The sequence below is a fragment of the Rhodamnia argentea genome, chromosome 1 (genome assembly GCF_020921035.1).
Source record: "Rhodamnia argentea isolate NSW1041297 chromosome 1, ASM2092103v1, whole genome shotgun sequence".
Classification (NCBI taxonomy): Eukaryota; Viridiplantae; Streptophyta; class Magnoliopsida; order Myrtales; family Myrtaceae; genus Rhodamnia; species Rhodamnia argentea.
Genome location: NC_063150.1, coordinates 20075412 through 20101019, shown reverse-complemented (window position 1 = coordinate 20101019; position 25608 = coordinate 20075412). Strand labels below are relative to the sequence as shown.

General features: G+C 40.5%; 2 protein-coding genes and 1 pseudogene across 4 annotated transcripts in view; 1 reads left to right on the top strand and 2 right to left on the bottom strand.

Annotated features, from left to right (window-relative positions):
• The window catches only part of LOC115753955 (peroxisomal membrane protein PMP22), a 491710-nt gene that overhangs the window by 57610 nt on the left and 408492 nt on the right, over positions 1-25608 (top strand). The window lies entirely within an intron of this gene.
• LOC115730866 lies at positions 6183-8549 on the bottom strand (annotated as a pseudogene).
• Positions 8476-23832, bottom strand: LOC115727446. The gene is made up of 3 exons (XM_048277428.1): positions 23269-23832; positions 8717-9077; positions 8476-8576 (listed from the first exon to the last, which is right to left on the bottom strand). The coding sequence occupies exons 1-3, from the start codon at positions 23830-23832 to the stop codon at positions 8554-8556; spliced, it is 948 nt and encodes a 315-aa protein (XP_048133385.1). The 3' UTR covers positions 8476-8553.

The window sequence follows — 25608 nt, the reverse complement described above, 5'->3', positions numbered from 1 at the left end:
AATGGCCAGAATATCTCCTTAATGCTCTATGACATTGACCAATATACCTCCAAGTTGGCAAAATTAAGGCTGGCATCAATGGGAGGGAGCACGCTCCGGCGAAACATGCTAATCCAAATTGCGGGTAATTTTCTTGAAAAAATAATCTAGTAATTACCCCTTCATACATCTAATATTTCTCTATTTTGTAAGTGCTCATTGTCGACCACCTGGTTTCGCTCTCGGCCCTTATGGTGCACTATTTCGAGCCATTTTTTTCATTGGGAAACATCTCTAGCCTAACAAGGGCCGACTCGGTTTAGCTACTTGGAATAATTGCCAAACGGATACATCTTTTGGAGACCTAATTGTATCCATAATTCAATCTCTTAATGCATCAATATTATTGTTCAAAATGTGGATATTTCGCATGCGAGGCTTGACCATGGGGTTCCTTTACACCAAATGAAAAGATGATGACAAATAGAAGATGTGAAGCTATCTAAAAATGATCGTTGTTGATGGCTTACAACAAATTTTCATTTCCCGAATCAAGCTTCGCATACGAAATATCCACATGCTGAACAGTACTATTGATGTCCCAAGAGATCAAATTATGGACATGATCGAGTCTTAAAAGACGTATATGTTCGTCAATCAACCCAGTAGCTAAATCCGAATTAGCCCTTGTTAGGCTAGAAATGTTTCCCAATGAAATAAACGATGTGAAATGGTGCAACATAAGGGATGAGAGTGAGGCCGAGTGATTGACAATGAGCACCTACAAAAAAGAAAAATATTAAATGCATGAAGGAATAACCACCAGATTATTTTCCTAAGAAAATTGCCCGACAATTTGGATTAGCATATCATGCTAGAACTTGGACTAATCGACGGTAAATCCCAAAATTTTGTTCCACCGCCCCCAGTCTTAACTCTTGTCATGCGAGGGTAAGTTCATCTATTGCAACATAATATACTTACTCGCATGCCTCCTCAATTATAGTTATACTAACTACCTCTAATTCAAAATCCAAGTTTTATTTTACTATTCATATATAAACATCAAATATATTAGTTATACCAACCGTGCAAGTTAAAATTACTCTCCCATTAACGACAACCTTAATTTTGCCAACTTAGAGATATAATTTTCAATGTGATAGAGCTTCAAGGAGATATTTTGCCCATGGACATAATTTCTCCACCAACAGACCAAATTGCTACTATTCTCCATATAGGTATGAAGTATAAAAAATCTTTATTTTATAGTTTCAATGATTTTTTCTAGTTTAATTTAGAAAAATTAGACTTTAAAAGAAAATAGAAATTGAATAGATTTTAGCTCATGGGGTGATGTCATGAGGCTTATAACATGGCCATATATATTATTTGCCCGACTTGTAGGAGATTTTCAGCTTTCATATGTCTTTTCATTACTTGATTGTTTACTTATCGTGTGCTTTTCAATAGATTGTCAAGATCATGTGGGTTTTGAAAAATATAGGCTTAAGATCATTGGCTTGCCTTTATTGATACTCTTTTTGACCAATTCGATGCAGACTTTTCATAAGATATTGAAAAATCTTGTATCGTTTTTTCCACCAAAGTTGGTATAAATAATTCTTTTTTTCCCTTAATTTTTTTTCCATTTCAAAGTTCCTCCCCTTAATAGACCCGTCTATCGCTTCTTTTTCTCTCCCCCTTAAGAAAAGAGGACCGTAGCTCCTCCCCTTTGAGTTCAAAACTTCGGGCCCCTCGTTTCCACTCATGCTCGATCGCTCGGTTCCGGCCCTTGTTACCGCGAATCGTTCCGCTCTTCCCTCCCGCCCTCTCTAGGTCGCTCGGAGGGCAAGTTTGGTTTAACGAATGTGTAAAACCTGACAGAAAATATTGCATGCCTTTAATATTGGCATGAGTAATTTCATCTAAAAGCTAGGTTTAAAAATTACCCCGGTTGCGTTTATGAAGGAAAAAAAAGAATGAATTAACAAACAGTAAAAAAAATCTCATTTTAAGAGATTTAATTTATTTTAAATGAAAATATATACTCCAATTGAGAATATCTAAATCATAATGAACATTTTCTTCGATACTTTTCCTTTCATACTTTTTTTCTATACATGCTTGATGAAATTTGTTGTTATTCAGTAAAAATTAAGAGTTTGAATATTCTCATTGAAACTATAAAATAAACATTTTTTATACTTCATACCTATTTGGAGAATAGTAGCAATTAGGTTGCTGGTGGAGAAATTCTGTCCAATGAGCGTAATATCTCTTTGAAGTTCTATCACATTGACAATTATATCTCCAAGTTGGTAAAATTAAGGCCGACGTTAATGGGAGGGAGTAATTTTAACTTGCACGATTAGTATAGCTAATGTATTTAATGTTAATATATATAGATAGTAAAATAAAACTTGAACTTTGAATCAAAGGTAGTTAGTATAACCACAATTAAGGAGGCATGCGAGTAAGTACACTATGTTGTTGCAATAGATGAATTTGCCATCGAATGATAGGAATTAAGACAGGGGACGGTGGAACAAAATTTCGAGATTTACCAGCGGTAGGCCCAAGTTTTGGCAAGATATGCTAATCGAAATTGCCGGGCAATTTTCTTGGGAAAATAATCTGGTGGTTATTCCTTCATGCATGTAATATTTTCTCTACTTTGTAGATGCTCATTGTCGACCACCCGGCCTCGCTCTCGGCCCTTGTGGTGCACCATTTATTCCATTGGGAAACATCTCAACGTAACAAGGGCTGATTCAGATTTAGCTGCTGGATTGATTGCCAAATATAAACATCTTTTGGGACCTGACCGTGTCCATAATTCGATCTCTTGGGGCATCAATAGTATTGTTCGGCATGTGAATATTTCGCATACGAGTTGATCCGAAAATGAAAATTTGCGATAAGTCATCAACAATGATTAATGGTAAGAAAAACAATTAGTCATTGGTAAATTAACATTAATGGTATTATAGTAAAATTTTTGCTACTAGTAGAGTGATGGTGGACATGGCGAGACTCATCATGCGACATTGGCTAGATATTAAGGGACGAGAGTGAAATCCATAGAAGTCACCTTTTTTAGATAGCTTCACGTCTTCTATTTGTCGTCATCTTTTCATTTGGTGTGAGGAAACTCCCAAGATACAACGACTTTTGTTTTCTATTTTTTACCCGAAAGTTTATTTTTATTACGAGTTTTTTAATGTACTTTCTTAGGGTCGTTGGCATTCTACGGGCTTGTTTTTAAATGGCGCATACGATGTGCCGAAGGGCGTATTTGCGGCCTTCTCAACTACGTGCGAAGGTGGGGGACAATGATTGATCCACGATTTTACTGTTCCCTTGCGTTGACAACAATTGGGAACAAAAACGCTCAAACAACAATTTTACTGTTTCCTTGATTGTGTATGGCCAGAACGTTTTTGTTCCCGATCGTTGTCAACGCAAGGGAACAATAAAATTGTGGATCAATCATTGTCCTCCACCTTCGCACGTAGTTGGGAAGGCTGCAAATACGCCCTCCGGCACATCGTATGCGCCATTTAAAAACAAGCCTACGTAATGCCAACGATCTTAAGAAAGTGCATTAAAAAAACTCAGAATAAAAACAAACTTTCGAATCAAAGACAGAAGGCAAAAGTCATTGTACCTCGAGGGTTTCCTCACATCAAATGAAAAGATGACGACAAATAGAAGACGTGAAGCTATCCAAAAAATGTAACTTCTATGGATTTCAACCTCTCGCCCTAATATTTAGCCCATGTCGCCCGATGAGTCTCGTCATGTCCACCATCACTCTACCAAGAGCAAAAATTTTACTCAAATACCATTAATGTTAATCTACCAATGACTAATTTTTTTTCTTACCATTAATCATTGTTGATGACTTGCTGCAAATTTTCATTTCCAGATCAACTCGCATGCGAAATATCCACATTCCGAACAATACTATTGATGACCCAAGAGATCGAATTATGGACACGATCGTGTCCCAAAAGATGTTTCTGTTCGGCAATCAACCCAAAGATTAAATCTGAATCACCCTTTATTACGTTAGAGATGTTTCCCAATGGAATAAACGGCGCAAATGATGCACCACAAGGGCTGATAGCGAGGCCGGATGGCCGACAATGAGCACCTACAAAGTAGAAAAAATATTACATGCATGAAGAGGCAATCACTAGATTATTTTCCCAAGAAAATTACTCGCAATTTGGATTAGAATGTTTCGCCAGAGCTTAGGCCAAGTTCCGGTAAATCCCGAAATTTTGTCCCATTACACCCAGTTTTAAATCCTATCGTGCGAGAGCAAATTCGCCTATTGCAACAATATATTATATTCCCTTGCATGCTTCCTCAATTGTTATTGTACCAACTACCTCTAATTCAAGGCCCAAATTCTATTTTACTATCAATATATATTAACATCAAATATATTATATAAATCAACCACGTGCAAATTAAGATTGCTCCCTTCCATTAACGTCGGCCTTAATTTTGCCAATTTAAAGGCATAATTGTCAATGTGATAGAGCTTCAAGGAAATATTCCGCCCATTGGACAGAATTTCTCCACTAGCGACCATAATTGCTACTATTCTCCCAACATGTATAAAGTATAAAAAAACTTTTAGTTTATAATTTCAATGAGAATATTCAAACCCTTAATTTTTCCCGAATAACAACAAATTTCATCAAGGATGTATAGAAAAGAAGTATGAAAAGAAAAGTATTGAAGAAAATGTTCATTATGATTTAGATATTTTCAATAGGAGTATATATCTTCATTTAAAATAAATTAAATCTATGAAAATGTGATTTTTTACTGTTTGTTAATTCATCCTTTTTCTTTTCTTCATAAACGCAACTAGGTAATTTTAAACCTAACTTTTAGATGAAATTACTCATGTCAATATTGAAAGCGTACAATATTTTCTCTGTCAATTTTTACACATTCTTTAAACCAAGCATGTCCTCCGAGCGACCTAGAGAGGGCGAGAGGGAAGGGCAAAGCAGTCCGCGGTAACCAAGGCTAGAACCAAGCATGCCCTCAAACGATAGAGAGAGCGATCGAGCATGAGTGAAAACGAGGGGCCCGAAGTTTTGAACTCGAGGGAGGAGGAGCCACGGTTCTCTTTTCTTAAGGGAGAAGCAAAAGGGGGAAAGAAAAAGAAGCGATATGCAAGTCTATTAAGGGGATGAACTTTTAAATGAAAAAAAAATTAAGGAATAAAAGAATTATTTGTACCAACTTTGGTGGAAAAAACATTACAAGATTTTTCAAGATCTTATGGAAAGTCTGCATCGAATTAGTCAAAAAAAGTATCAATAAAGACAAGCCAATGATCTTAAGCTTAAATTTTCCAAAACCCACATGATCCCGACAATCTATTGAAAAACGCACGATAAGTAAACAACCAAGTAATGAAAAGACATATGAAAGCTGAAAATCTCCCGCAAGTCGAGCAAATAATATATATGGCCATGTTATAAGCCCCATGACATCATCTCATGTGCTAAATCTATTCAAATTCTATTTCCTTTTAAAGTCTAATTTTACTAAATTAAACTAGAAAAAATCATGGAATACATTGCCTATTTAAGAGAACCCAAACCTAATTTGGGCACTAGGAACTGATACCCTAAATCATGCCTTTTCCTAAACCAAATTTCTAATCTTTTTTGTTAATTTTTTTTATTTTTCCTATCTTTATTTAATTAATTATGTGAATAATTAGATCCAGACCCGGGTCGGGTCAGGCCCTCAGGTCTAATCCGATCCAAAAAGCGGAAGCCAACTCGCGCATGGTCCTTCCCTCCAGGCCCAACTCCCCTTTCTATCCAACCAACCCATTTCTCAAGCCCACTTAGAATTTTCCTAAGACCAGCTCATTTTCTTATTTTTTTTACTTTCTATTTAGAGCCCAACATTCTGCCTAGTATGAGCCCAAACCGACTGAAACCTTAATCCTATATTCCGGAACCCACATGATCTTGGCCCCATTTTTACCAAGTCCGATTAAGGCCCAACCTACATCCTAAAACCCAATAACCACACAGCAGCAACCCCCCTCACGACCTACCAAACATCCGTCGTCTCTCCGGCCGCCGCACCAACGTCGACGCACCACCGCCGTCATCAGCTCCCGATCACCGGACTGCACCCATCCGCCTTCTCTGGCATCAGGCCTCCGCCGAACCACAGAAATCGAGCAGTCTCCCTCTGATATACAGGTCGCCGGACCAAACACCAAAATGCAGAAGAAAAAGAGGAAAAGGCGCACATAGGACGAAAACACTCGGCGAAGGAAACATACTTCTGTAAAAAAAGAAAAAACAAATGCAAACGCATTCGTTAACGATTGCTACTGATAATCAAACACTAAAGGTAAACATAGTAATGAAACGAAGCAAACTGAACCAGCCACGGACCGACTGAAAACGAAACATCTTTAGGTTATTATCGCACATGCGTGGTGAGCACAGATTGAGAGGAAGGTATCGACTCTGTTCAAGACTCGTGCCAAAAACCACGGCTAATGAGTTCGCAGGGGTGAGCTCCGACCGCAATGATCCCTACCCAGCTGAGGGGTGGGTGCGACGGCCAAGCGCTAGACAACTCGAGGTATGGCCAACTGCTCCGCACTGTCTCAGAGCCGGGATCCTCAGGAAAAAAAAGAGACTTGAACTGAAAATAGACTCACCGGAAAAGGCCACGAATCGAGTGGGAAGGTCGTGTAAGCGAGTGCAGCGGCGGGGCTTCGGACAGCAATGATGGAGAATCCTCACACTCAAATCTCATCTTGACTCTCATTCCAACTGTGAATTTATTGGTAACAGCCTCCAGATATTTGTTCAAGCTTATGATGAACTGACTAGTCCTGATTAAAAAGGGCAAGTTCTTATCAAAAGCGTGATTCAGCGGGAACAATCATAAAATCATACAGGACACTAATTTGGCGTATCAAACCTTGGCTTGTAATAAATCACAGAGAGAGTTTGAGTCCAGAAAGTATGAAAGGCAGTTGCAAGAACTCCAAGGTGCATGCTCTGACTCGAAATCACTGAGGAAGGCAGACTGCTCTTCTTACGAGCAACTCGTCTCACCCCAACTCGTCTCACTCCAACATGCGATTCGCCACTGTCCCCTCTATCACATCACAATAGGGCAGGAAAACTGGTGTCTCAACAGAAAATCAGAAGGTGAAACACCTTAAGAACACGAACGAGTCACCAGCAACCAATCTCTTCGATGTAACAAACGTACTCCATCCCGTAGTAAGCAAATGCCTTCGCGGTTGACCTGTCAAGTTTCAGGCCAAAATAAAAGCACAAGTGACGCCTTATAGCATCAGTCCGCTCAATAACGAAACATAAGAGCAAAAGTCACTCCATATGGAAAGGGATTGAGTGAGCTACACACCTCTGAATATATGCTTAAATTTCCATGACGATCATTGGCAGCTAACTCCTTGGTTGGGGTTGACTGGGTCAGGTCCTGATGAAGACAGGGAGATAAGGCCCAAATGACAAGACCAAACAAAAGTTTGAAGAAAGCCTGGCTGTTCAAGTTCCGCGATCAATTACCTATGGAGGAAGACATTCGGAACATGTTTCCGGAGGACAGAAAAGCCACCATGTGTGCTGGTATCAGAGGCAGGTTCTGGAGAGCATGGATCAGGACTGGTAGGCTCTGTTTGCTAAACAAGAGAACACCCACAAATTATTCAAGTTAATCACAATATGCAATCACAACATTAAGGAAAACATCCAAGGACATGGAACCTTACATTTCCCTCTGGAAGCAGAGCAATCTGTGCATAAACCTCATCTGCTTATGCTCCGCCTGAAATAAGCATGAAAACAAGTCCATTAATATCAAAGCTTCCAAGAGCTCAACCAATCCTTTTGTTATCGAGAATTCCAATTACGAGGCAAAAAACTTGCTGTGAAGCAACTAATATAGTTCCTCTCCACCGGTTAGAAAATCGAAACCCTGATTGCCACCAAATATGACCGAGAATCTCTAGGAGTTTATCGTCACCATAAATATTTACCCTGAATGCTGAAATATGGCTTACCTCTCAGTGAGGAAATTCTTAGACCAAGCAATTACCCAATAAAGCAAGAAACAAGAACATTAATTCTCACGAAAACAATGAAGATTTGAAGAAGCATACCAGGAGCTGAACGCGCACAGCATGGCAAAGAATCTTCAAAGCGAGGCCAAAGGGTGGAATCCTCTGATTCAGTTCCTGATTTGTCGATGTGTGAAGCTGCAAATCCACAGAAATGGAAACAAGAAAACACTCAAATTCCCACTACCCAAAAAGAAGCAGCATCCACACATGGAAACAGACTCGAGCGATGAAGAAAGCAGACAAATGAATGAAATTATTTTCAAACCGATCCAGCATATCGGAACCAAAGTCACTCACTTGTTCCATGTGTCCTTGTGGAAAGTAGTAGACCCTGTCTCCGCGACAAGGGGCAATCGTCGACCGGCGGGCCCGCGCAGGCCGGCCTTCCACAGCTCGTTATAGAGCTCATCTCGTCATCCACCTCCGCCTCCACAACCTATCATTATCGGAAACAGAATCGTCGGAAACAGAAGCCGAAGAAGGAAAGAACAGGGCTCCTCACATTTTCCTCCCAAAACGAACAGAGAACGCGAAAAAACGACAGAGGAATAGGAGAAAACGCAAGAGCAAACTCACCTTCAGCTTGACTCGGCATCATCTGAGCCCTCCGAAGCTGTATCTCCACCGCCGGCGAAATCATAGAAGGAAGGCCAAAAGCTAGCTCCGTCCGTACGGAGAGACCACCCTCCTCCTTCTGTAACCGCAACAATCGCTGCGAAAATACTGACGCCCAGAGCTTACTGCTCGCGAACTGGAAATGCGATTCGCCTCCTTCGCCGGGAGAACGTAACGCCAGAGAAACCCCCAGCAGCACCGTCCTCTCGGCAACCACGACGGCCGTTACGAGACGCACCACCACCGCCGTGGCCTCCTCCGCGGAGCTCGCCAGCACCAGACCAAAAGCAGCTCCCTCTGCCTCTCCTTCTAGTTTCTCTCTCTAGACGGAAGAGAGATGAATCACCGAGAAAACGCCGTTCAAGAGAATCAAAACGAAACCGCTTTGCTCGACTTATTACACGCAAAAAGCTTCTCTTCCCGACTTTTCCCTCTCCCTCCTCTCTCTCTCTCTGCGCGTGTTGTGTGCATTCTTGTGCCATGCCATTGGTTAACTCTCCGTTTGTCCTGCGCGACGATAACCGCGGTTTAACCGGAGAGACGGGTTAACGCTCACGGTGACGGAAAGGTGCCGTAACCGCCCGGGGTTGCGATTTTTTCATGAAAAAAAAAAATGAGTGGAGTTCGGTTAGTTAATGAATGTGCTGGTCGTTGGGAGGCCCGTACGGACGGGAGGTATCGGGATGCGATCGGAGGTGGTTCAGCATAACGGAGGCCGTCCCTTGTGTCGTCTGCTTCTACGCAGGCAACAAGGTTGGCTAGACTTAAACATGGCAGAATTTTGAGACTTTTAAACCGCAGAGGTTGTTCGAAGGCCGCGTCGCCGCCCGGTTCCTTGGCGGCCCCGTGGTGGGAGGGCCGGATGGGACTTGCATGGAGGCGACATTGTCGGAGGGAAGGAAACCCTAGTGGAACTAGGGGTGAGCAACCTGGACCGGACCGGACCGGACCGAGCGGGTTGGTCTGGTCCTTGAGGGGGTGGTCCGGTCCCCGGTCCCAATAAATGGGACCGGTGGATGGACGATTCGATCCTCGATTCTAGGTGGATGGGGCCGGCCGGACCGGACCACCTATAATATATATAATTATTTATATATATAGATATATTCAATTAAAAAAAATAAAGCTTTCATTTGTTTTCAATGTTCATTTCTTGAGCCATTTCCATTGTTAGGCTATACATTCTTGAAACTCGGACAACTTCTGAATGTTATGAATGTGGTATATCTTATTTATTATGGTCTTTTCCAGTGCATTGTGTGGTGAATGTACGGCGGCATGTTCTTTCCGGAAAGACATTATTCAATCAGTTCATTTAATATAGTGGTAGCAATTTCTTACTGTTCATACATTTCGGTTGTTCATTTCAATGAGTAATCATGTATTTTGTTTCTGTACACTGCTTGGATGTGGAATTCATTTAGTGAACAACATCACTATTAGTATGTCTTCGCTAGCTAAGTTTTTTCAATTCTTTCATTTATATATCTCTATTGTGTTAGCGGTTAGACCAATGTCATTGTTAAACATACCATTATGTGAAGATACACCTTCATGATGAAGGTGAGCAAACTGGACCCGCGTGTTTTTTATTTAACCGAGGGTATAGATTGTAATTTAACATGCAATCGAAACATATTGTATTTTAAGGGTTAGATTTTAACGGTCATACTAGGCCGGGACCGGGACCGGACCAAACCGCCAATCCCGGTCCGATCCGGTCCTGTTTTGATCCTTGGTCCCGAAAGTTTGGGGACCGAGACTACTGGTCCGGTCCCCAGTTTCATACCGGGACCGGACCGGCCCGGACCATGCACACCCCTAAGTGGAACGGCGGAGACATTGTAGACCGGATAACAGAGTAGGGAAAGTGTGATTGAAGCGAGCCCTCGGAAATAGGACGAGAGTTGTGTCCGAGAGAAACATGTCGCTTTACAGCTCGGCCCGGGTTTGATCCGGTGTGGCGCTCCTCACCGTAGGTTCCGGTGGCTCGTGCATTGTAGCAGTCCATTTGTATGATCTGCACCGATGAAGGAACAACGGACGGTGGAGGCTTCGCTGGCTCGCGAAATGCGATTGTTTAGTACTTTGGTAATTAATTCTCCATTTTTTTTTCATTCTTTTTCTTTTCTTCATTAACGCAACTTGAGTGTTTTTATTAGTAAATTCAAAAATGGGAGTTAATTCATTTTTGTAATTCTCATTGCAACTATATCTGTGGAAAGTTGGCGTTAATTCCTGAAATTGGATACATATCACGAAAGACAACATGACCATACGTGTTGTCTTTGTCCAAGCATTTCAATACCCTTTTTACCATGTGTTTTCAGCCTCGGAATACTTAGCCATGAAAACTCTATGTAAGTGAAAAAACAAAAGGTGAACGTAACAGTGTCTAGGACGAACTTAACATAAGATCTGCTCAATTCTTAAGTAATATCCTATTTTTTGTCATTTACATCAAAAGTTGTTCATTCAATAAATCGTCACTCTAAAATCAAGTTGCATGGACGAAGATCACTATTAGGAATAAATATCAAATGGCGTTTTAAAATGTTTCTCTCTTAGTATATGCTATTGCGTTGTGTGCAGACCGATCAATTTCACGTTATGTTGCAATAGAAACCAAAAAATATATATACTTATGTTATTACTTTTTTTTTTTTGTGGCTATTCAGAAGTTGTAATTTGCTAACGATTTGAAGACATGGAATATGGCACAGGGTCACGTACTCCTCGCTGCTTTACCTTTTGTCCACATCCCAAAGGCATTTTCATTGTTGGGTAGCAACTCTTCCATCATAATCTGCCATTAATGCCCCTGTAGGTTGCTACCAACTCCTCGTACAAAGTCGGCTTTTGACGTGGGAGTCGGTGGAAGGCGCACTGCGCTGCAAGGAGTTAATCAGACAAGTTATGCATGATCATGCTTTTCATCTTCTTCTGTCAAAAGCTGGTCGTTCAAAGTCCGCCTTTTTCTATTGCAAATGTGAAATTATTTGGTTTTTGGACAAGGTCTTGAATGTAAAATGTCTGTGCTCTTGAATCGTTGGACAGAAAAGTTTGATCGTGATCATGCCAAAGTTCTCGGCTTTCAACAAGGAATGTTGTTGTTCGACCAAAAAAAAAAAAAAACAAGGAATGTTGTATCTAGTTCAATAATCATCTTCGGTCAAGGTCACTTGGTGTTGTACTCAAGCTCGACCTCAAAACCTTTTATAACTTGGTTCGATTTCGTCATAACTGCATGCTCAAATAGGAGCACGAGTAGCTCAAGTACTATGCACAGCTTTTATTAGTTCAAAAATCATTTGATGGAGTGTGATAATCTCCTCTAATGCAATGTTGAAGTTTAGACACAATTTGTATTCAGCAGTAGTGGTATGGAGGACTTAGAAACTTCCCGTCAACTCTGACCTTACATACCATCAGCACAACGATCCAACATAGACACATAACAAATGTCAATTGATATTTCAGCTCACATTGAGCACACATCAACGTCGTCGCCCCTCAATTGACTGATTCGCACGGTGCTTGATTCCTTTCAAAGAAGTCAACTATTGTGTCCTTTGCTCGATCTTAGTATCTTTGGATCAACCCAGCACCATCCAACTTAGCACAAGCTGCACAGCCTGAACCTCTCCTCCCTGCGCTTTCCCTTCTTTTTGCCATGAGAATTGCCAAAGGGTGTGTTATAGTATTATGACAACCTACAAAAAAAAAAAAAAAAATCAGAGCACGGCCAATAGCATCAAATTCCTCCACATCTCAGGGACAACGGGACAAAAGAAAAAAAAAATCGGGGACAAATGTCGCTGTCCTAAACACCATAGCAATCTGTTTTGTTTTAGGCTGTTACAAGTGATTTTCAAGGGCTTCTCGCCTTTGAACTTTGGCATCACAGCTCAATTTCAGCAATTGGATCTCTCCACTCCTCTTTCAAAATGTTTAACGGGAGTAATTGCGATTTAAACTATACGTCTAAACCATGATTTATCAAGAAAAAGAGCAAAAACCAGGTGAAGCAGAAATTATGGCGAATCCAACTGCGAAGCTCAAACACAAAAATGAGAAAGCAAGAGAAGTAACTTCATAGATGTGATCAAAGCTCGAGATCAACATGTTGGGTTACTTTCACGAGAAACTCTAAAGTGGTACACCAGTGATAAGTTTATCTCAAACTATTTTTTGACCACCGAAACTCCAAACCCGATTCACTTATGATAAACTTATAACATACTAATTTTTTTATTATAAAAAATCCCAAGCTAATACACTTGTGACAAGTTTACCCTCAATTAGTTTCCGTTAAATTATACCATCAAATTGCTGAGTTAGATGGCACATGTCGGTTAATGGGTATTTTTTTCTTTCTATTTATTACGGGTGTATCATTTTGGTTTTTTTGTTATATTAACAAAATTTAACGGATGGTAACTTTATCACACTTGTACCAGTTTAGGATTTTTTTGTGGTTAAAAAATTAGTTTTGGTTAAATTCACTGTAGGTGTACCAATTTGAGGTTTATTATGGTCAAAAAATAGTTTTGGGTGAATTTGTAGCATGTGTACCAGTTTGAGATTTTGTGCAAATTTATCGCAGGTATACCGGTTTAAGGTTTTTCGTGATATTAACCTTAACGTATTTATGCTAGCTGAAAAGCAAGTTATAATTAGCAGGTAACCGAAACTCGAATCAAAACCGCAATATCGAACTAAAGTAGACGTTTCGAAACAAAAAAGAACCAAGAACATGGATTCGAACAAAAAATGAACATTCAAAACTTTTTGATTTCTCTTATCCAACACAATTACTATACAACATATCGAATGGAAAAAAAAAAATACCTTCTAGAGAGTGAAGAATGGTCCTTACAATAGTCGAAACATAGGAAAAAGTGTTAAAAAAATCCTGAACCTATTGTACTTATTGCATTAGTGCCAATTCAGTCATAAACCTCTTTTTAGTGTCAATTCAGTCCTAAATTGGCTAATTGAATTAGCACAAATGTGAAAAGATTATGACTGAATTAGCACCAATGTAAAGGTTTAAGGCTAAATTGGCATCAATGCAATAGGTTTATGATTAAATTGACACCACTACAATAAATTTAAGAATTTTTTCACACTTCTTCCCGAAACTTAAGTAAATAGTTGGCTCCACAATATATTTTAACTTGGTCTCCATAATGACATTGAAACAGACCAGTGGAGAGCCACTCGAAAAACAGCTGGTCGAGTGGGATTTCCACTTTTCAATGGCTTCGGCGAACATTTTTCAGAGTGAAATCTGCTCTGTTTATCTTGTATTTAACTACTTTATGTCACTAGCAAAAAGCTTACAAACGATCCAGTCAATAAAATATTAAAACAGTCATTTCCCTGCAAATACACCATCTCTCGTCTGTTTTCTTCTTCTTCTTCTTTTTTCCTTCTTTATTTTCTTTATTTTTTCTTTTCCTTTTCCCCGGCCGGCCATTGTCGGGCCTCGTTGATTGCCAGCGGAGTTGCCGGACTTGGGTGAGGGACACTAGGCTTGGGCTTGGGCTGCTAGCCAGGGTAGCCCTCTCTTGAGGCCGGCAATCTCCGCCAACCATTGACAAGGCTGAGCAGAGGGAAAAGGGGGAAAAATGAGATTAAAAAAGAAAAGGACAAAAAAAAAAGTAAAGAAGGAAAATAAAAGGAAAGGAAAAAAAACGTATAAAATAAACTGTTACTAAAAATTATTCACATCAATACGGATATGGACCTCATCACGCCCACTGTAGGACCAATTATCAACCTCGACACCCTCATAATTATTCAAAACCCAACCTAGTCCATTGAGTCATTCCTGATTTCTGGTCGAATCCAATCTCCGACCGATCGCAATGTCAGCTCGTTGTCCCTATTTCGTGGGATTAATTAGCAGTGACAACCAAGCCCAACAACTTGAATTCCCCTTCAGCGAATCTATGAATGACTTGCAATTTCGGCCTAAATACGAAGATAAGTCATCAGATACTAGCCACGCTAATGAAGTGCAACTGCATGAATTGCCATGGGGCATAAACTGATAGACTTTGAACTGTGGAGTGGGGTTAGTAATTTGATGACTGACGATGGCGTCGACTATTCTTGGTAGGCTGGTTCGATCTTTTTGTGAGAGCTGGAGGTTCAGAAGAATTGCGGTTGCCAGAGACTAATTAGCACAAGAGATGTCACGACCCGAACCCTGCAAGCTCATCGACATCCCACCTGGCCACACTTATGTACAGTTCTCCAGGATCCAAAGGCCAACATCATTCATGCGGAAACAAAAACAAATCCCCGTACAGAAACAATTAACATCACGATGACTTGGGACGGTAAAAACAAACTTATATACATATCCATACGTTCTATACAATTTTCCAAATCTACGGCTTCGGAGGCCACTGTACAAGCCTATGACCACTAAAACAAAAAGATTACGTGGTCGAAGCCTACTATACATCCCAAATAAAACAGCCAGCAAAAGTCAAGAGGCCAACTACCCTAGGCCTCGTTCTCGCTATCCGGTACTATATCATCTCTCGCCTCCAGCTCATCCTCGTCAAGCTCAGGTGGCTATTCCGCATCCGATGGCTCGACAACCTCCCCATCTTCTCCCGGTACCATGACATCGGGGAAGCCTACTATACATCCCAAATAAAACAGCCAGCAAAAGTCAAGAGGCCAACTACCCTAGGCCTCGTTCTCGCTATCCGGTACTATATCATCTCTCGCCTACAGCTCATCCTCGTCAAGCTCAGGTGGCTATTCCGCATCCGATGGCTCTACAACCTCCCCATCTTCTCCCGGTACCATGACATCGGGGAATACCGAATCTCCCGGGCGGAACACTCATGGCTGAGGCGGGTGGTCTGAAAAACAACGAACCCACGACGGGGTGAGATAAAATCTCAGTAAGCTAGCCCCTAATCCTAGATTAGGGCTCTAGTGCCTCCAGACACATTTTTCAGTGAACAATTTCCAATAATTCTTCTTTCTTCCCAAAAATTCCACAATTTAATTCCAGAAAATTCCGTTCTTTCTCCGAAAATTCTCACACCTTCTCCAATATTCTACGTTACTCCCGTTTCGGCGTTCCACGCCTCGCCTAACAATAAAATATTCTACGTGCTCCCGGGGCCCGTTTTTAGCACACCAGGCCATAATATAAATGTCCACCTTACTCCAAAAATTTCCACGTTACCCCGAAAATATTCCACGGCACTCCGAAAATATTCCACGTTACTCCGAAAGTATTTCACGTTGCTCCAGAATATTCCACGTTACTTCGGAAATATTCCACGTTACACCAGAATATTCCACGTTACTCCAGAAATATTCCACGTTACTCCACCGCCATCAAATAAGTTCATAACATTGAGCCTCGGACCTTTATGGAACACGGCTCTATATATATACCAGGGTCTCAGACACATAGGAATACGACCCACGGATCTCGGTCTCGGACACATTGGAACACGACCGGATCAAGTCTCGGACAATTAGTCGAACACGACTCACTTTGGTCTCGGACGACTTAATTGAACACGACTTTCTTACTTTCTCGGTCTCAGACAATCGGACGAATACGGCTCACTTTGGCCTCGGACGACTTGATTGAATACGACCCTCACATTTCCTCGGTCTCGGACAATCGGACGAATACGGCTCACTTTGGCCTCAGACGACTTGATTGAATACGACCTTATCATTTTCTTAGAATAGTTCGGGACCACGTGATTCACTCACGTTAGAGAATTAATAATTCGGGATCACCCGATTAATCCACACTAAACCAAATATTAATTCATACTACCCGATCAATTAACACTACCATAGTATCCAATCCACGTCATGCGACCATGTTACGCTAACGTAGTAATTTATAAATCACGCGCCATTAAAATTATACTAACGTGGAAATTCATCACGGCCGAACGATAATAATTTTCTAACATGCAAAATAATTCTACTATAGTACTAAACTATAGTACTAATGCCACATTTATTTAGTACCATGGCATAACAACTTTATGTCACATAAAAGTAACCCTAGTCAATATATTAACTAACCATGGTTCAAAAATTAACTAGAGTCAAATACTAACCTAACCATGGTTAAACAATAGCATAAAGTAACTCTAGTTAGGGCATAAAGTAACCATAGTTAAACTTTGACCACTATTATCTTCTTGACTTTACTATTCATGCAAGAACAAGCTTTCTCTCTCCTCCAAATATTCATTCTCGGCCAAGGCATAAAAATGGCCAAAAACAACCAATTTTTCACCCAAATCTACCAAATCTCAAGTCCATTAGCATCCTAGATACCTAATATAAGGTTAGGGACCAACTTACCACTATTTTAGCAAGTTTTCTGGCGAGAAACCGAGAAAAAAATTGATTCCAATCTGGCGGCTCCGGCGACTCCTCTTGGTCGGCCAAAGCTCAAGCTACTCCGGTGATTCTAGGCGGTTCACGGTAGAGAATAGAGCTCCGGCGGTTCAAGACGACACCGGCGGAAGCTTAGAAAAATTTTCGGTGAGAGAGAGAGAGAGAGACAACAATGGTGGTTCGGCCAAGAGAGGGAGTGAGCAAGAGAGAGAAAGTGAGCTAGAGAGAGAGTGGGTTCTTGAAAAAAATGAAGAAGAAGGCTAAATAATAATTAATATAAGTTAAGAATAATTAATTATGTCCACAAAGTCAAGAGGGACAAATAATTTTCTCCCCACATTGACTAGTCAAACTCGGCCAAAGGGAAAAATGACCAAAATACCCTTCGGTCCAAGTGAAAAATGGGGTATTTTTCGAGGGCAAATGGGTCTTTTCCCATATCCAGTCCAAATCTACTTTTCCTGAACCTCTTTGGGGTAAACCGCGAAGGAATTGCACATAGGATGAGGAAAAGTCCAAATTTTTTATTTATTGAAACCCCCGAAGGTCTGACGTCAAATTACGAAGCTCGATTCGCGATCAATCTCGATCGATAGAATTTTCAGCGTATCTCAAACTAACGGGCGGCTTTTAGGAGTTACGCGTATCGACCCGTGATTAAAAATCACGTTTAAGAATTACTCGAGCCATGGCGACCTTGGTTGTCATTCAATTGTGAGGGTCAATCACTAGTCCCGATGGTCGCGATCGTTCGAAAATAATTTAGGGACGTTTGGAACCCATACGAGGTCAAACGGAATCACCTGTGATCCAAGTATAGAGCATTACCCAAATCGTTCCTTAATAATTCTAGGATCGGCCTATATTGGTCTAGAATATTCCCTCGACAATTTTCATGGCCAAAGAATCAATCCAGGATCAAGTTCTTAGGTCCACGTACTTGATTTTCCTAGCTAGCCATTCCCATTTGGTTAGTCTGCTCGAGAGGGATCAATTCCGAGTGAGATTCGACTGAAATACATCAATGAGACATTTCATTTATTCAAAGCTTCGAAAGTGAGTCGGAATTCAGGATGTCACAAGAGAAGAGAATCGCGTTCGACCGGTGCGGAGCCACACCGTTCGCGGCTGTTAGTTAGGAGCAAAAAAGTCTACTTGGAGTCCAAAAGGAAGAAATCACTCCAAGAACACTCTTCAAAACACAAGGAAAATGTTAAAAAGAGTATCCCTTATGCATTTGCTAAGCCTTATAAAACGTTCAACTGAAAAAGAAAGCCTTATCGAACGTGCTTCCGACGATTTAGAACTTATTATTTTAAATAACTGACTTCTTCGAAATGTGCAAGTGTCTTAAAAACTATTTTCACTATTAGTTAACTTAACCAGTGCCTTAAGGCACTAATCAAAAAGACCCTCAACAAAGAATTATTCATACAAAGAGAATGTACAAGAATGACCACATGTTAAAATAAACACATTTCCAACTTTTAAGTAACTCATAAAAATGCCCTAACTTTCACCAAGGAAAAAATCTGGCCACCTTTAAACTTTGCTCACGTGGTGTCCAATCAGTTTTTATGGAGGACGACATGATCAACGACGAGCACCAGGCCAATCAGACCTATAAGCTTTGGGAAATGAAGTAGAGTCTTGTTTTCTTTTTGTTTTTTTTTTTTTTGGTCGAAAAAAAAAAGTGACATTTCTACAATTTGAAACTAAACGTTTCAAGCAGAGTCTTGTTTTCACTCGGCTTGAAACGTGCCGGACTAAACCGCCCTTTATGATGATTAGAGAGATCAAGCAATTTGAACGCCTCCTTACATAGAACAGTGTGACATTTCTACAATTTGAAACTAAACGAAGGAAGAAACAACATATCAATACCATGTAACAAAGTGAATGATGAGCTCAACTAGCCGCATGACATGTTGATTGACGGCACACAACCATGGAAATGCATTATTGGGATATAGATGTGCCTTGAGCTTACTTACTTTCACCTAGATCCCATACTCGTTATGCTCATTTCTTGTGGCAACCTAGAACCTTCGGGCCACGCTCTGCTCTTGAGGAGTATACCGTGGAATTTGTTAGTCGCACTATGGCTCCATGTTGCATGCTTATTTTGTAAAATACTTCCTTAGTCGAACCATTTCGTCTAATTGAACTAGGATTTTCATAAATTCAAACTTAAGTTTGCTAGCTTCGACTATATCTATGTCCGAGCCTTTTGATAAATAATGCTCTTATACTACGCTCCATAATGAAATTGGCTTTTCAAATGGGCCATAAACTAGGCAGTTAAAAGATAGAATGATAATAGTCTCATTTCGCGTCTAAGTGGCCAATTTTTTTTTTTCTAGATTCGCTTAACATTTACTTGTGATACCAAGCACGGGTAATGGCGATCGCACGGAAAGTCAACCAATCCTTTTCCAAGTTTAGATGGATCGTGTGGTACTGAATATTTTTGTTGCCTATCTGATGTGATTTGATTGCCGCAGATGTTGCTTTCATTTGCATGACTGTTTTTCCATAGTTTTCGATGATCATTTAGTGCTGCTCTTTCCTAATTTGAAAACACCAAAAACATTTAAATTGGCTGTTCTACGATAGAATTTTAAATTTCCTGATATATTAGGATAGCTTCCTAATTCGAATAGAATCGCATGTGTAGGATAGCATTTCTTAGTTCAAAACAGGATAGTTTCAAGATAGATTGCATATCATTTTAAGGCTGCATCTTAGCCTAGATTGCACATTTAGAGGTTTAAAAATGGTCTTTTAGGGTAAGATAGATCCCGGGTCAAATTAAATCTAATTTTAAGATAGATAGCTAATCATCTTGGCTAATCTAAAGTAGGGGATAATTTTTAATCCGAATTTAACAAAAACATCATCTTAATATAGGCTAGTTTTTCTCTCTTAGATAGAATTGCATGGTTAATTTAGGGTATTTGTTAATTATATATTCAATAAAAAAACCAAAAAACCCCTTGCATGTCGTTCATGTCTTAAGTTAATTTAATTAGGTCACATGCTATTATAGAATAGGTTATGTAGACTATAGTTTAGAATTAGGTTTGCACTACATGCATTGCACATAGCCTAGTTCTAATTTAAACCACTAGTTTAGAAATCATGGTTATGTTAGTCATAGTTTTTCTTTCTTGATTTTCACTTGAGTGTTTGAATTATTGCATTGGGGCAATTAATTTTAAATACTATGGTTTATTGAGTGTCTTATTTAATGGCTGTGTACCCACATGAACACCTCACATGTGAAGAGATACGTCCTAAAATTAATCTAAGTTGTCTGCCGAAAATGTTTTTTCGACAATTAAAAAAATGGTACCGAAAAGATATTAGAGTGATCTAGTGTAACCAAGTCTTTGAACTCAAAGTCTCTGGTACACATGAGTAAAATAATTCTCTCGTTATTTTACTTAAGTTCTTACTAACCTAAAAAAAAAAAACACTCATTAGTGGCGAGGTTTGAGATTAAACCTTTTTGCATGTTAAATATCTGAACCTAAGATGCAAATTGGTATGAATTTGAGAGAGCCCAAGCTAGGTTTAGAAACTTAGTGACCAATTAGCCTAAATGAAAATTTAGGTCACGACAGGACCGAAAACTTTTGAGCAGTCAAAATTTAGTTACTTCTTTTGAAAATTATTTTAAAGTTACTCGTACCTTGAATTTGTTCCACAAAATTATCCCCTCAATTTACCACCGTTTGAATATTTTTAAATTAAAAATGGTGTCTTAGGTCATACCTATTTACTTAACTCCAGTGACATAAGGAAATTAAGGGATATTCTAAAACTTCTATCCTTAAAAGAGGAGCTCCATCAATATTTTTCATGATACTTATGCCACTCAAATTTTACTATAGGTGCATAGTTCTTTGTATATCAAGCAAAGATATGTATATATATGCTATTTTTTTTTTCTGTTTTATCATCATTCTTTCCCTCACTTTCTTTCTTTTATTATTCCTCTTTATACACAACTGAAGCTCTCAAATGCAAATTTTGACAATATTTTCTGACGTTTCTTTGAAATAAAGAAACAAATTGGTAATTATTTTCCGTTTAGAAAACAAAATTACTTCTAAAAAACATGTACTATTCGTAAGATGGAAGGGTCACAGTCACACATGTTTGGTTTGGGCATTAGATCATTTTGACTATTTTTCCGAACGACTCCTTGAATTTACATAAAAGAGATGTACTTCAGCAAAAAGAATATGGAAATAGGATCGCTCTTATTTGTATGGCATATTTTTATCCTCCTTGAAATTCCTCGAATTCAATACATTCTACGAAATTGTAGAGCGGTGACACATTGAATCCCCTCAAAACTACTCCCTCTTTAAGACCACGAAATTTCGGGAGGAGCTGCCTCCGGATACCATGTTCATCATCGTGGCTCGACAAATCGAGTTATTTACAAGCCCATATATCAATCAAGGTGCTGGAGTGCGGATGGGTACTGCTTCAAATTGACAATTTCGCCATATCCACCCCCACCAAAGAAATGTAGCTTGTAGAGGGATGAATGTGGATACCAGTGCTACCAGTGCCTGCTTCAAGTAGACAATTTGGCTATTGCTTGTTACTCCAGCAACTTTGCGCTAACTCCACTACTGAATTTACGAAGACATTTAAGACGGTTTTACTTTGTGTCATGACTCCATGATTAGCAACTTAGGATCCTAGGTGTTCTTACGAGGAACTCAAGATCTATTAAAAATGTAACTTACAATCAAGAAATGCAGACAAACCAGGAATCATACTAATGATATCATGGAGCACTGCAAATTAAATAAGTCTAATGTGAAGGACTAACCATGACTTGATGGCTTTTACAAAGTAGGGAGCCTTCGGCTTAACAAATTTCTCCAAGGTCGAGTTTACTCGAAAATTGGATTGAACCCACGCGCATAGCATGGGAAAAATGAAATACCCAAAAGTGATCGAATACTGGTTACTTCTTACTAAGAAGAGGAGAAAATGATCACATGAATGTTACAACAGATCATCGAGAGATGATTCAAATTATCGAATGTCAATAGGAGACATACGCTAATTAGAAAAAACACTTACTTCATACTTGTACTAAAAGGGGTCATCTTTTTACATTAATCAAACATAAATGAATTGTTTTCGAAATAGTCGTGCTCCACCGCTGGTTTGAGCCATAGCTCGCTGGCCGTACGGACACCTCGGTTATAAAAAAAAAAAAAACAAACAAACAGAACAAAGAACCTACGCTTGACCATATAACTCGCGATGCATCAATCACTTCCCTAAGCCCCCACCGATTTCCATCACCCATTTCATTTTCATTCCTCCTATGAATACACATCCTATCCCAAATCAAACTCACTTGTCATTCGTCACGTCTGTTTTCTACGGAACTGGATGTCTTTGAGCATGGGACAATGTAGAAGTGTTTGGGATAAAGGAACCGAATGATACATCTTAAAGCATTTTTTCTTTTGTGCCTGGGATAATGTAAAACACAAAAAGCCATACATACAAATGCCCCGAGGAAATGGAAAGGCAACAATAACAAAAATAAAAACAAAAACCAAAATAGAGCAACTATTTCTGAGCTCCACGCATCCACGCTGATCGGACCGCCTCTCCCTCTTTCCCTCCTCCTCTCTCCACCTTCCAGAAGACAACTACAGCTTCATTCAAAGTTTCCACCCGTAGAAAAGACCCAGTTGGAAAATGAAAACCGGTTTCGCATAAAATTGATGAGATTGTTCTCTCGCCCGGACCACATTGAGAAATAAGAAGTTCCTGTTGACTAGACCTACGGGCCATACACCCAATAAGGAATCACATACAGCAGTTTATACATTAATTTGGTCCAAGCGAGGGAGTAATCGCATCAATTTTATGCGAAAGCGATTCCCATTTTTCAACCGGGCTTTTCGAATTGAGGAGCTTTGAATGAAGCTATAGCTATTTTCTGAAAGTTGGAAAGAGGGGGAGAGGGAGAGGGAGAGGCGGCCGGTGGAAGTGTTCTTGCAAATCTGCAACGTCTGCAGAAAAAGATATAACACAATAAGAATCATTCTTTTTAGAACAGGAAGATAAACTGTACAGGCCACTGAGAAAGAAACTCTGAGCTCGTATTCGCATGATAATAATTCAACGATGGCGTTGCCGGTCTTCGGGTCGAACGTGTGGGTGGTCGCCTGGGCGTACCCGCGGGCGAACCGGAGCAGCCCGCAGCCGCCGATCACCGGCATCTCCCGCACCTTCTGGAACACCGGGTTCCGCCCCAGCACGGTGATGCTGCTGCCATTGTACTTCCCCGACACGAAGGCGAAGTTCATGACCATCAGCAGGCCCACCTCCTCCTGCGACGCCGACGAGTACAGGCCCTGGGCGCGGCCGACGAGCTCGGACCCGGGGTCGGGGCAGACAGTCAGGGGGTTGTCGATCATGTTGATGAGGCCGAAGAAGGTGGCCGAGGCATTGGACGGCGGAGGCACGACGGTGATGGAGCTGGGGTGGGGGCCACTCATGACGTCGTGCCAGTAGAAGCGGAAGTGGCTGAGCTTCTCCTTCCGAAGGTTGAGGCCCATGAGGCTCGGGTCGAGGGCGGTGGCAAACCCAGAGGCAAGCGGCAAACCTCTTTCCACCATTGCATGTGAGAAATGTATTTGTGGTCAAGGATGTCATCATATTTTCTGCTTTTCTTGGTAGATTTTGTGCTTCCTCTCAACATCTTCTGGTTTCGGTGACATGCGATTTGCAAAAGCTGTCTGCTTCTGCATGAATAACTAGAAAGTGCCATTTGAAACAGAAACCGAATTAACTCATCTTGAAGTTGTGAATTTGGAGCAAAAACACGGGGACAGACACAGAGAGGTGTTACATGGAAGGTGGTGGAGGGCCGAGGCGAGCAGTGCCTGGGAAGAGGAAGAGGAGGACGCTTGAGGAGAGACAGAGAACGCCATTCGGGCAATGAAACGACGGTATTCTGAGACATCAACGAAGGCGCATATGTAGTGCGGCGGGGACCGGGCCAGGCATGGGCGTCATAGCTGGGCTAGACAGGCCGGAAATGTGTTAGAATATATTTTAATATTATTTGTGGACTTTATTAATTGTTATTGTAATATTGTAATATTAATTGGTCTAATAAAGAAAAGATATATATAGTTTCTTATTTAATCTAATATGGGGCTGGATAGTGTGGGCTGAGATAAACCTTGTCTGTAATGAGGGGATATGTTTCAATCTCTATAAATAGAGCTCAAGTCCCTCCTCTAAATCCTGATGTCCGCTTAACTTCATATAAATAATCGTCAAAAGCGATATGTGAGAGGCCGTCTCATTGAAGCCAGTGATAAAGGGAGTTCATAGATGAGAAGTTCTTGAGCTTCGGAACGTCACAAATTCCGTATAAAAAACGATGGATCCAAAACAAGGTGCGTCAATTCTCATATTTTATGAATATGTGATTTGCATATCTATACGTGATGATCTAGGGTTGCTGCATAAAGTAATTAATCGCAGTTTCACGTGTGGTATCAAAGCCTACGCATATTAGATCTCGAATCACGTTTTGATGTTTTTTCGAAATTTTATTTTCGTCAAAATTGAAATAAAATTATATATTCAGAAAGAGCTTGTCTAGACGAGCAAAACCATATAAAGATCGCCGACGGACGACGGCGGACGTACCGCTACGCGTGGCCACGTGCTGTTGCCCATCGGGCACTTAGCGCCCACGCGCCGATGATTGAAGGCCACGAACCGATCGAGGCTCGGCACGTGCATGGCCGACGTCATCTCGGTCGGGTGTAGATCCGACCCGGGACCCGACCTGATCCGTGACCCGACCCGATTCGATTGACCGTTGACTTGGACTTCCCGGTCAAACGGTTGTTGATCGGTCGAGACCGGGTTAAGCTCGACCGAGTTTGTGCGGTTAGGTTAGAGAAGCTGTCGGATTGGTGGAACCGGTTGGACCGATTTCAGAACCGGCCGAGGAGCGAAACACGTGCCTTGCACGTGTCGGTGTGTGGGCCTCATGCATCAAAGCTTCGGGTGGCGCGTGAAGGAGCGTGCGATGTCCGATTGGCGAGTTCCGGGTACTAGCATGCTCGTATGCTCATGCTCTACAAGGTGGTATATTTAATTTACATGTTTGATGCCTTTATGGATGGAAAATACCTATGGAACCCCAAATACGTGTATTTTTTAGGGTATTTTTGGTGTATTTCTATATAGTTTCATGAAATACAGGTGCAAGCTCACATGTAAGTACCACACACAGATATGTGAAACATAATTTATTTATTACATGTATAATGATTTAACACGTATTGTTAAGTGTATCAATGTAAATTAGCACGACATGTAATTTTATGGATAATTGCCCCTAATTTCTGAAATTACATGTATACGGTGAA